This window comes from Mesocricetus auratus, unplaced genomic scaffold (genome assembly GCF_017639785.1).
Source record: "Mesocricetus auratus isolate SY011 unplaced genomic scaffold, BCM_Maur_2.0 Super-Scaffold_4256, whole genome shotgun sequence".
NCBI classification, from domain to species: Eukaryota; Metazoa; Chordata; class Mammalia; order Rodentia; family Cricetidae; genus Mesocricetus; species Mesocricetus auratus.
In genome coordinates, this window is record NW_024429182.1 from 73,638,848 (window position 1) to 73,651,743 (window position 12,896).

General features: G+C 51.7%; 1 protein-coding gene across 2 annotated transcripts in view; it reads left to right on the top strand.

Annotated features, from left to right (window-relative positions):
• Positions 1 to 12,417, top strand: part of Gtf3c1 (general transcription factor IIIC subunit 1) — a 65,847-nt gene extending 53,430 nt beyond the window's left edge. The window contains exons 28-37 of one of the 2 annotated variants that reach the window (XM_021229106.1): positions 1,217 to 1,279; positions 1,937 to 2,030; positions 4,620 to 4,792; positions 5,540 to 5,827; positions 6,826 to 7,085; positions 7,833 to 8,122; positions 9,015 to 9,522; positions 10,015 to 10,054; positions 10,707 to 10,896; positions 11,622 to 12,417. In XM_021229106.1, the coding sequence (XP_021084765.1) occupies positions 1,217 to 1,279; positions 1,937 to 2,030; positions 4,620 to 4,792; positions 5,540 to 5,827; positions 6,826 to 7,085; positions 7,833 to 8,122; positions 9,015 to 9,522; positions 10,015 to 10,054; positions 10,707 to 10,896; positions 11,622 to 11,849 (2,134 nt within the window). In that variant the 3' untranslated portion in view covers positions 11,850 to 12,417. Of the gene's footprint in view, positions 1 to 1,216; positions 1,280 to 1,936; positions 2,031 to 4,619; positions 4,793 to 5,539; positions 5,828 to 6,825; positions 7,086 to 7,832; positions 8,123 to 9,014; positions 9,523 to 10,014; positions 10,055 to 10,703; positions 10,897 to 11,621 lie in introns of both variants that reach the window. The other variant, XM_005064446.4, reaches the window with a different exon arrangement.
• The last annotated feature ends 479 nt before the right edge of the window (positions 12,418 to 12,896 follow it).

The window sequence follows — 12,896 nt, forward strand, 5'->3', positions numbered from 1 at the left end:
AGTTGAGGTTTTACTTTAGTTTTCTGAAACCAGAGGAATGACCCGGTGAAACCTATGGTTTTAACAGTTAGTTCCATGAATTTATATTGACTTGAATTTCATGTAAAGTGATATTACATAAAACTCACAGAAAAGGCAGGAAATGTTCTATTCCTCTGCCATCAAGATTGTCACTTATTTGTAAGATTTATTTATTTGTATTTCCATAGTGCTGGAAGGTAAACCCAGGACTTTATACATACCAGGCAAATGCTGTACCCTAGAGCAAACCCCCAGCCCCTCAATTTGTTGGTGGTGGTTCATTTGTTTTTTGAGGCAGGATCGTATATGTACCCAGGCTGGCCTTCAATTCATATCTTCTAGGGTCATCCCAGATATTATATTAGAGATCTTCATCATTATATCCAATTTACTTATTTTCCTATTGACAGATGATACTGGTATATATTTATAAGGTGCATAATGTTGTATGTGGTATGTTATTAGTTATGATGTGTAAGCACAATAAATGACTAAAACTCATTCCTCACCCTCACCATAACCTTCCATCAGTTTCATCCCTCTGCCTATCCTTCCTGCCTTCAGCCTCATAGCACCTTGCTGTTTGGTTTCCATGAGATCAGACAGACCTCCAGCACCTGCATGAGTGCCAGGTGATCTTGGCAGCCTTTCTGTGATCACAGCACAGCGGGCAGAGGGAGGGGATCCCTGAGCAAGCTGACTAGCTAGACTAGCTGGTCAGCAAGCTGCAAGCTCCTTTGAGAGACCCTGCCTCAGTAAATAATGCAGAGAGTGATTGGAGAAGATACTCAAGGTCAACCCCTGACCTCCACACACATACATACACTTGCACATACCTGTGCACTTGTAACCTGCAAATAAGGACATGCACCACACACAGAAACACACACACCCCATTTCTTTGGTTACCTTTCCAAGTTCCTCTCTTTGCTTGTCTTCTGCTCTCAGTGTGACCACAGTTTTATGCCCACTGTCCCCTGCCTATCCATGTGTTACCATCATGGTTTCCTAATCCTCCAGTCATAAGAATGGGCTTAGTTGATGGATAAAACCTGGTGTGGTTTCTGTGCGTGGAGTTTGGCATGTTCTACCCTTCAGCAATGAATGGCCACCATGAGCAAGTGGAGGGCCGTCCTACCCCCCCCACCCCACCCCAACCCCCCCCACACAGCATGCTCTTCTGCCTCCTCTGCAGATACCGAGTGTTGGCAATTGGAGATGAAAAGGACCGTGTCAGGAAGGAGGATGAACTTAATAGGTAAGCTCCATCTAGAACACAGCCATGTTCATTTGATGTGTTGTCTGTACTGTTTCCTTTCTGTGCTGAGTAGTTTTAATAGAGCCCATGGAGTCTGGCCCTTTCCAGAGGAAGCTGGCGAAACCCTAACCTCAAATGTCATCTGCCTGGTCTTAAGTGAGCTCAACCCAACAGAAAATGTTGTGGTTATTTTTTCCCATCTCATAAAGCAGTATTCATCTGGATTTTAGCTCTATAAAGTAGTACAACATGATCCTTTTTCTCATGTAGAACTGGGGAAAGAAGAAGCAAACTTTTACGGTTTAGTAGCTGGTTACACACCACCACATTGCCCCTTTCCCACTAGGGAAGACACTTGCGTTATTGGGACAGTAGCTTACTGTTTCTCACAGTAGCCTGAAACTTGCTCTATGAGCCAGCTTTCCCGTCCCAGCCCCCCAGTTCTGGATTTATAGGCAGACATCTATCTGGGAACAGTTTTTGTTGTTGTAAGTCCTGGGAGCCGCCGTTTACTCTGGTTTTGTGACTGCTTCAGCATTCATGGTGCTTTTGTGGGATTGAGATGTCTTAACTGTTTCTCGTGTGTGCACTCACCCTCTCAGGGGTGCTGCTGTGGGCCAGCAGCCTCCTACAGTCTCGGTACTTCCTGTGTTTCAGTGTGGAGGACATCCACTTCCTGGTGCTGCAGAACCTGATCCAGAGTACACTGTCCCTCTCTAACAGCCAGTCCAACTCTTGCCAGTCCTTCCAGGTGGGTGCTGCCTCCTCGGCACAGCACGGCCCTTCGGGCCCGAGGGAACCAGAACTGTGTGGATGCTTACTGTGTTCTTCTCAGCTATGGGGGGGGCTTGAATGCCTTTCATTCTTGTTAGAGTTTTGACTTGTGTGTTTATTGCTGCTATAACCAAACTTAAGGCTTCCTGTATGCTGTGCAAGCACTCTCTTCAGCATGCCAACCCCATGCTACTGAGGAGTGAAGCCCCAGTAAGCCTGGGCCTCCATGTCCCTGGTTCGGACTCAGGCCCTGGGACACTGTCTAGTCTTTTCTTCTTGCTATGCTAAAGTATTTTAATAAGCAACTCGATAAGTCAAAGAAACAAGAGCTTGAGGCACATTGCATTTGCAGTCAAAAAACAGAAATGAGTGCTCGCTGAGTTTGCTGTAAAGTCCTTTTCACCATGGATCACAGCCAGGGAATGGTGCCACTCATAATGGGCACTCTTCTTACTTAAATATAATCCCTCATGGACATGCCCAGGGGTCTTCCAGGTGATTCTAGATCATATAAAAATTGACACTAGCCATCACAGCCCCCTTTGTGCTGGTGCATGTCTTGCTGGGGTGCAGGTACCTCTTCCTAAGGCTGGTACATGTCTTGCTGGGGTACAGATACCTCTCCCTAAGGCTGGTGCATGTCTTGCTGGGGTGCAGATACCTCTTCCTAAGGCTGGTGCATGTCTTGCTGGGGTGCAGACACCGCTTCCTAAGGCTGGTGCATGTCTTGCTGGGTGCATGTCTCGCTGGGGTGCAGACACCGCTTCCTAAGGCTGGTGCTATAGGGCTGGAGAAGATAGAACTGCTGAAGGAACATTTTTAGTTTTTGTTGTTTCTTGTTTATTTTTTAAGATTTACTTATTTTTATTTTTGTGTATGGGTGTTTTGCCATGTGAACTACATGGAGTACATTGCTCACAAGGCCAAAGAATGAGTCTGATTCCCTGGAATTGGGTTACAGACAGTTATAAACTGCCATGTGGGTGCTGGGAATTGACCCAGGTCCTCTGGAAAAGCAGCCAATGCTCTTAACCTATGAGTCATTTCTCTGGCCTGTTTTTTCAGATGATGATCTCACTGTGTAACTCTGTCTAGCCCAGAACTTGCTGTGTATATAAGCTAGCCTTAAACTCACAAAGATCTGCCTCTCAAGTGCTAGGATTAAAGGTGTGCACCACCATGCCTGGCAGGAAGGTACTTTTTGATACCTTGCTTCTCAGCACTACCCTGGCCCTGGACATTGAGCGGCAATGGACATGCCTCCGCAGATCCCTTAGTGTCGGTAGATCTCTCCAGCTTTAAGTCACCTGGTACAGTTGCCTCCCACAAGGACACCTAAGACCCCATATCTGAGAGTGCCAGCAAGCACTCACTTGTTTTCTGACAGCACTTACTTTCTTTGGCCTCTTGTACAGTTCCAAGTGAGAACCTGGATATTGGTAACCCTGTCTGTCCCTTGGTCTCATGGGCCTTCTGCAGCTGGAGAACATGAAGCCCCATGTAATTCTGAACTACAGTAAGAGTGTACAGTGAGGCAGAAGTCCCAAGTTCTCAGCCATGGCCATACCAGTTCTCTTGGGCTCATGCTTGTTTAAAAAGAAAGCCAAAGATATGCTCAGCAGACAGTCCAGGCCTGTGAGCCCTCAGCATCCTGCTTGTCTTCTCAGTCCCAGAAAAGAAAGTAAACAGCCACCAACTGCTCTTCACTTCCACTTCCGTCTCCATAGACTTCTAGGCTCAGGTGGAAGGTGTCTAAGGCTGGCTTTATACCCCAAACACTTAGACCACCTGACCCCCACCCCACCCACCCTCCAAGTAGGCAGAGTGCTTCTGTGGCTCCCAGGAGCTAGCACTGAGGACTTAAGGGCCATCAGTGGCAACAGAAGATCTACCTAGCTTCTCGGAAGACAGAAGGAGTGGGTAGATACTGCAAGCATGCCAAAGAGCTACAAGGATACTTTCCTGTGGCCTAGGCTCTCAGGATCCAAGTGGGTGAACCCCACACACACACACAGTCTTGGTCACTGTGGTCCAGCACACAGCAGCAGGTGTCTGGAGGATTTGCCCAGCAAGTTCCCAAGAGCAGACATCACAGACGGCCAAGCCCCAGTGCTGGCCATAGTTTCTACTCCACTTCTGTAGGGAGGAAAGGTCAAAAGCATTGCAACCTCATTCTCTCTGCCCATGCACTTCCCCCTGGGGTCTAACTGTGCACACCCAGACCTGCCAGAAAGACTGCCTAGAAAAATCAGAGGGCATCTTCCAGGAGACTGCTCCTTGTGACCCACACCCCATTGACCACCTGGCCCCTCAGCAGTGATGCCACTTTCCTCTCTTGGTTTCACTTGTGCCTCACAGCAAGGCTTTGGTTGTCACTTAACTGTCAGTGTGGGCTGTCACTAGGAAATCCCAGGGCCAGTGCTATCTGAGAGCCTTAGAACCTCTTGGAGACATTCAGGCTGGTCAGCTGAACCAGCCTTCCCGTGGTGGCCCCTTGCAGTTTCTGCGCTGCCATGGTTGACTCCCCCTCTGGCCAGGCACCTCACCCTGCCATGTACTATTACAGATCTTCCGTCTCTACCGGGAGTTCCGGGAGCCTGTGCTAGTGCGGGCCTTCATGGAGTGTCAAAAGAGGAGCCTGGTCAATCGGCGCCGTGTCAGCCATTCCCAGGGTCCCAAGAAGAACCGTGCTGTGCCCTTTGTGCCCATGTCCTACCAGCTCTCTCAGTCATACTACAAGTGAGTGTCCTCAGGAGCAGAGAGCCTGTTCCAGGAAGGGTTCCTTCCGTGAAACCAGTGCAGGGAAGTTAGTTTCAGTTTTGTGAGCTATCCAGGTAGCAATGCATCTGCCTAGCGGGCTAGCCTTCTCCCTCACTAGTTCACTTCAGGGCCCTTGCACCACCTGCACCCTGCAGAGCTGGGCAGGGTGCCCTCAGAACCTCTACCGCCAGCCTCTGGTTGCAGGTTGGGGAAGCCCCTCACTCAGGCATGTCATGCCAGCCTCAAGTCAGCTGGGGCCACGTGGACATTAGGCGACTCCACCGCTAGTCCTTTTGGCTTCTCTCCTTCCAGGCACTTCCTCCTTCCCAGGTCCTCACCCTAATGAGCTCCTTTGCTTTGGGGGCGGGTGAAGCAGCAGAAGGCATGGGTATGGTTGACAAGCTGGGTACACCTCTTGGGTCCCTACTTTCCGGGCTCTTGTTGGAGAACTGGCCTCTGTTTACACCTGCAGACAGTGAAATTGGACACGTGTGTGTCCTGTCACAAAAGGAGGTTCCTCCTCTCTGGGTCAGCAGCTGTTGGCATGAGGCGCTACAAGGCCTTTGGCTTAGATGAATAGGCCCCACCTTGGATGTACAAGGAGAGTGGAGAGGAAATGCCTAGACTCTCCCATCACTGTAGGCAAGCGTGCTTCGGGACTCAGGAGTGCAGGCTGTTTAAAGTGTTGTGACTTCCACAGAGCATCTCTTTCTGCCTTTCCTGCAGGCTATTCACCTGGCGATTTCCCACCACCATCTGCACCGAATCCTTCCAGTTCTACGACAGACTCCGGTCCGCCAGCATACTAGACCAACCTGATCATTTTTCCTTCAAGGACCTGGATAGCAGTGACCCTCCAAGTGATCTGGTGGCCTTTTCTTTGGATAGCCCTGGAGGACACTGTGTGACAGCCCTGGCCCTCTTCTCCCTGGGCCTGCTCTCTGTGGATGTCAGAATCCCAGAGCAGATTGTGGTGGTGGACAGCTCCATGGTGGAGAGTGAGGTCATGAAGAGGTCAGAGCCCAAAGCAGCACCATGCATGTGACTTTGGTCACGGTTTAGGGACACACAGATTCTTGAGGGGTTAGGAGTGGTCATTTCCTCTCATTGTACTGACAGGGTTGTCTGCTCAGTCATCTAGTGTGAATGTGTGGTCTGTGTACGTGTTCTCGTGTTAGTATGCACATGTTCTCATGGGAGTGAGCACATGGTCTATGTACAGGTTCTCGTGGGAGTGAGCACAAGGTATATGTACATGTTCTCGTGGGAGTGAGCACAAGGTATATGTACATGTTCTCGTGGGAATATGTATATGTGAATGCAGGTGCAGAAGCCAGAGGTTGATTGAATTGGGTGCCTTTTCCACTCTCCTCATTTTTTGAGACAGTCTCGAAATTCTCATCAATTCAGCTAGACTAGCTGGCCAGTGAGTTCTAGGGATCCAACTCCCCAGCACTCGGGTTAGACATGCTACCACCCAAGCTTTTTATGTGGGCGCTAGAGATCCAAGCTCAGGTGTTCATGCTTGCATAGCATATACTTTACTGACTAAGCCACCTTTCCAGCCTCTATCAGAGATCTTTGTCATTCAGCAAACATGCTGACTTCTGCTGCTTTGCATCTAGTGGGTATGCAGGAACTTTGTAGAGGGGGCTGATATTCCAGGATCTTGCTGGGCCAGCACCTGTCAGATTTGTTGCTAGGATCAGCAGGGCAGTGTCCAGTGAGTTACTTGTTGGTACCTTCCAAGGGGTTAGGGAAAGTGCTTCAGGGAAGGAAATGTGAGCCCAGGTACCTTACTGTGACAGAGCTGAGCTAAGACTTCATGGGGAGGTAGGGGCTTTGGGTAGTGACAGAAAATTTTCTCTCAAGTAGAGACAAATGGTGGGGGGACACCTGGAGTGAGTGGTGTCTGTGACAACTGACTGTTGCCACTCAGTGAAGGCAAAGATGGCTGTGTGGCAGGTGGGCTTGGTCCAAGCGCAGCCACCTAGTTGTCTTCTCTTCTGCAGCTTGGGAAAAGATGGAGGCTTGGATGATGACGAGGAGGAGGAAGACCTGGATGAAGGTTCCGGGGCCAAGCGCCAGGGTGTGGAAGTAAAGGCCCATCAGGCCTCACATACTAAGTACCTGCTGATGAGGGGCTACTACACAATGCCCGGAGTGGTCAGCACACGCAACCTGAACCCCAATGACAGCATCGTGGTCAACTCCTGCCAGGTGAAGTTTCGGCTGCGCAGCACCCCTGCACCCACCCAGCTGGGGCCCACTGGTGAGTGTTCCCACGGTTCAGGTATAGGAGAAACCCTGAGGCTCCGGGCCAGGCACGCAGCACTGGAGACATGAAGAGTGACATTGCTGTGGATAGCAGTCGCTCATTGAGCTTGTCCATGCTTCATGTCTCTCCTTTGTGTCACCTCTAGAACCTTGAGTCCCATAGTTTATGACACTGTTGAGTCTTGTCCTTTATCCCTTTGCTGTGAAAGATGGGACATCAGGCCCATTGCCACCACCCACCTCCTTCATGGTGGAAGAGCTCTAGGGAGCTCAGATAGGATCACTCAGGCCACTTAGGGGGCTCTGGATAGCTTAAGCTTTTTGTCCGTGCTGGCATAGAATGGGAGTGGAGAGGCCCTGCCCTGGCAGCCAGCTGACCTTTGTATGGTCAAGGTGGGTAGTGTTTGCTGTCGCTCACTTTTTATACACTGTCAGAGCTCTGTTTCTCTGAAGTTTGAGTGAGGCAAAAATACAGTGCCAACCTAGAGGTTGGATAGAATGTGGAAGAGGGTCAAGGAGTGGGGAAAACTTGAGCTTTAGGAAGGGGTGGTTCAGTGTAGCTGCAGTGGGGTTGCAGTCTGGCCTATAGTCACATACCGATAGTCCATCCCCAGGAGGTGACCCTGTGACTCCTTGGGGAGCAGTGAACTGGTGCTGGAGCAGGTCTTGCCTCAGTGTTCCATATGTATTGGTCCCAAGAAGGGCTTCTGTCTGCTGATTTTGCTCTTCCTCGTGGTCTCAGGGTTCACAGCCACATCGCTGGAAGAGCTCCAGGCGGGGCCTTCTTGCCTCCCTGCCTCCTTCACCAGCCTAGTGGACCCACAGCTGCATGCCTGCTGCCCAGAAGAGTTTGCCCACCAGATGACGCAGTCTGGCTACAGCCCTGAGGATGTGGCTGCTTCCCTGGAGATCCTGCAAGCTGTGGCAGCTGCCGACTGCTTTGGGGTTGACAGGGAGAAGCTAAGCAGACAGTTCCCTGCCTTAGAGACGATACTGGGCAAACGTACCAGGACATTCTCAGACTATGTCCAGGTGGGCTGAGCTCAGAGGCAGATAGACGGTTGCAGAGCAGAAGTGGTGCTGTTGTGGTGGGGTCGGGACATGTCCCCTAAACTCCATTACAGGACCTGGCTGAGCCCTGTAGCAGCTTTCCCTCCTAGGGATAGGCCACATCCTCCGTGGCTCTTCTGTCCCCACAACTCACAGGCCTCTCATACCCCCTGGACTTATCCTGTCACATGTCTGGTCCTTTGGACTAGATGACCCTTAGACCCCAGAAAGAATGTCCTTCTACTTGCTGTGAGCAACATCTTGGAATAGAATGCACATCAGTGGCCTGATGTGGAGGCTGCCATCTGGGATCTTTGTATAGGACATGGAACTGACTGGGACTAACCTCCAGGGGCTACTTCAGGAAAGCCAACCCTGGCAGAAGCCGGCATGGGTCTGAGGGGCTCTTAGCACAGGGGATAGCATTTGCATAGTTTAAAATGTTCTTCCCTTTACTTGTTGTAACCCTGGAAACTAACTGAGAGACTTCAAATATTCTCAGGCTGTGGAGAAAGAGCCCACTGACCATGAGAGGGTTGCGAGCCAGGCACTTTCTGCTGACCTCAGCATGCTTGCAGGGTCAGATAGCCAAGGTGCAGGACCTGGGCTCTGGCTGTCAATGAGCTTGGGGGCTTTATAGGAAAAGGGAATTATGGTGGTTCATGAGGACATGTCATGAGTAACACAGCACATACAGGGAGAGCCCACAAAGGCCCATGCAGCTTGCAGCTCCAGGGCAGGATGTCAGGCTGGTCCCTGTGGACCTGGGCTTGCTAAGAATACTTAACAGAGCCAGGAGTGCCATCCACACATCGCCTACCTAGTGAAAGCCATGCCTTCTTCCCAGACAGGCCCTGTGTCTCTTTTTTCCTAGGACCTCCTGGATCAGCAACAGGTGATGGAAGTTGGAGGCAACACTGTGCGCCTGGTGGCCATGGCCTCTGCCCATCCCTGGCTCCTGCATTCAATGCGTCTGAGGGACACAGAAGTAGACACCAAGGCCTCGGGGGACTCCCAAGCCAGACTGCCAGAGGGGTCTGTTGGTGAAGATCACACCTTTGAGGGGACAACAGTACCTCCAGACAGCTCCCATAGCACCAAAAAGCGTGCCCGCTGCTCTATTCAGAGCCATGAGACTGATGCCGAGGAGGCCATAAGGCTCCCTGCCAAGAGACCCACACTACAGGATGTCCGAGTGCTTGCCAACCCTAGGCCTGGGGCAGAAGAGCAGGCAGAGGCCCAGACCTTGGCTCTGCTGGCAGCTCCTGAAGATGCAGGTGCAGGAATCCCCAGGCCGGAGAACCAAGAGAGTGTTGGTGTCTCAGGCCTAGAGCAGCTGGGCTGTGAGTTCCAGCTTCCAGAAGGCTCTGAAGACCCCCGAGGTACTGACCTTAACTCCTCTCCCTATTCTCTGCCCCTCGCTTGACTGGGAACCTGCCCTGCCCTCTGCGGGTGTGTCTACAGGGCCACAACTGGAGAGCCTGCTGGGTGGGAGCACCAGACTTGCTGTGGTGACCATGGGGAGGTTCTCTGGACAGGACATACTTACTTCTAGAAGCTTCTGAGCCTTGGCCAATGACAGGGCATTTCCCTGTGAGAGCTGCTGCTGTTCCTCTGAGCTGTGTTGTCTGAGAGCTTTACACACTATCCCAGGGTCATGACTGACTTCACTGTACCAGGGCCCCTTGGGTCAGGATCAGCTCTGTACTGCTAATGTCTGTGGTTCACCGGCCTCAGCCACTAGAGTGCCGCTCTCTGGGTGGAAGGCTATCTTTCTGGTCACTGCTTATCCACTTTGGTACTTGAATGAGGGACAAGGGACATGGCCTCCCACTTTGCCTTCTAAGAGCCTGTCACATTTTTCTCTCTTACAGGGCTCACAGACAGCAACATGGCCCAGGCAGCATGGGAGAGGTAATGGGGGGTCTTTGGCAGGGAGGGACAGAGCATGGAGAAAGTGTGACCTCAACTTCCAGGCTAATGACCAAGTATCAGTCACTGTATGAGGTTCCTTCATAGGGTAAAAGCCTGGGTGGTTTGCCCTAACAGAGGTGACCAGAAAGGTTTTGGCCAGTCCTCTCTTGAGCACCCAACCCACTGTACCCTCACACCCATTTGAGATGAGAAGGTCTTCGCAGCCACCCTGTGACCACATTAACCAGAACTCAGCTGCAGCCCCTCAGTCCTGTAGCTCAGAGATCAGAAGGCTGCCCTCTTCTGCCTTGAGGCACCTTCAGTGGCCCTCCCTGCTCAGGGCCCACCCTCCATAAGTCCCTCCCTCCATGTTTCTGTGGCACAGCCCCCATGGCACAGATGAACCTCCAGGGTTCAACCATGGCCAATAGAGCTACCAAATCCTGTCCCATACAGCCCATCAGCCCTGGGTTAGTGGCGACTTTGTGCCAGAGGCAGAGCTGCCGTATGGGAGATCTATGAGTGAGCCAGCAGGGAGGGAAGGGAGCCTCTGGTCTAGACTACAGTTGCGCTCAGCCAGAGAGCCAGAGTAGCCTGTTTGTGACCAGCATGTCTCCTCCCTCTCTGACATCAAATGTCCATCTCACAGTAGCTGTGAAAGAGTGTGTTTCATCGGTCGCCCATGGCGTGGTGTGGACGGACGCCTGAATATGCCAGTGTGCAAAGGAATGATGGAAGCCGTGCTATACCACATCATGTCCAGGCCTGGCGTTCCCGAGAGCTGCCTGCTGCAGTACTACCAGGGGGTCCTACAGCCTGTTGCTGTGCTTGAGCTGCTTCGGGTAGGGCCCAGGGCATCTGAGCCCACCTGGGGGGGCGGGGGCGGGTAACACACAGGACAGGGCAGGTCCACGGAAAGCTGCACCCCAGGTGTCACCACCTCAGCTTACCTTTAGTACTTCCTGTCGTTGAGACCCTGGCTGGCTCTTGATGCCCCTTCTCCCTTGGCCCCCTGCAGCCCACACTGCAACAAGCTTGGTCTGTCTTACCATGCCCTGCTGATGTCCTCCAGACTCTCACTTGTGGTCACATGTGCACAGATCCTTGGGAAGCCAGCGTAAATAAATGGGGTGGCATGGAAAGCTGAGGACCATGTGACCACTACTTTCCACAAGTAGCTGCTTCCCAGCCTGGACTGATGGCTGCCCTGCACGCCCACTCCCATGATGCCCTGGGCCCCAGCTTCCTAGCAAATGACATTCTCTGAGCTTTTAGCAGTCATTCCGGGTAGAGTTTCACGTGGGACCAAGTAGGAAGCCATTGCAGCCTTTGGTGGTTGAAGAGTACCTACCTGTCTGTCCTCCAGAGGTGCTTGTCACTGTGACACCACACCTGCCCTCCTGCCAATTTTGACCTCAGCCTTCCTGCTAAGTCCTGCCTCCCCTCAAGGCCATGTTTGGCCATCTTTTGTCTGGGAACAGCTATGTGCATCTCGTAAATACAGCAAGACCAGGTCCCCAAGCAGGCAGGACAGCATCTTAGTGACCCCACATGTGTCTATCTGCAGGGCCTGGAGTCCCTCGGCTGTATCCAGAAGCGGCTGCTGAAGAAGCCGGCCGTCGTCTCACTCTTCTCCAAGCCTGTGGTGGAGGGTCTGGGCCAGACCAATGAGACCGAGGCAGTCTCCTGCCAGGAGAGCACTGTCACCTTCTATGAGCCTACACTGGACTGTACCATCCGCCTGGGCCGTGTCTTCCCCCACGATGTCAACTGGAATAAGTGGATCCACTTATAGATGCTATCCCCAGGCCAAAGGAGGAACCTCTGCCCATGCTCTGTAGCTCATCCTGAACTGTCCCATGTCCCTCACACAGATGTTACCACAGCTCGGTAACACAGATGATACCTGGGTTTAGCAGCTTCCAGGTGGCTTCAGTCCCCTCCACTCTGCTGCTCTTGCTCCCAGGTGCCCAGCCTTCCTGCAGGCCCGTGTTCTGCTCTGAACTCAAGCTCCAGCATCAACAGTATCTGTAAGGGTGGATACTGTTTGGGAAGCAGAGCTGATGGCCAAGCCCTCAGTTATCTGACACCCACCACACCATTCTGACTCAGAGAGGAAGGGCTTTGTGGAGACATGCCACAGGGACACCTAGCAGAGTCTGCTCCCCTCTAGGTAGTACATCCCAAGTGGGGCTGGACCAAGCCCAGGTCTCCAACTCTCATGGGAACCCCTCCTGCCAGAAGCAAGGCAAATACGTTTTGCTTTTTTTGTTTTGTTCTTGTTTTATTTTGCTCTTTTCTCATTAGATACAAGCCCCTGGCATGTATTTATTTATTTTTTAATTAAAGTGAGATCAAATGCATTAGTTTGTGTATTTGCCAAATGATCATTGTTCCCCAAGAGATTCCCCTATTTGCAGCTATGGCCCAGTCAATTGCGGCTGCCCAAGTTGGTGGATCCTGGAAACGGAGTTAAGCATTGACCCTGGGAAAAGGGGCAGCATGGCATCCTTCAGCAGGTCCTAGGCCTGCCGCTCCACAGGGCAGCTCCTGGCCCTGCCTGGGAAGATCTGGTTCCTTCAAGTTCTCTAACAAGACGTTTAACTTGTTGGCAACAGTTAAGAATTTTGAGTTTTCACCTTATGGGTTAAAGAAAACAAAATTTCATTTTTTTTTTTAATGCAAGCAAGTCCTAGCAGCAAGACTTGCCTTCATTATGACAGTCAGGAGCACCTGAGACCACTCTCCTCAGCTGGTCTGAGCCTCTGAAATCCTGAACCCCTCACTGTCCACCCTTCCTGCCTATTTAAGAGGCATGGCACTTGATGGCCTCACCCAGCTG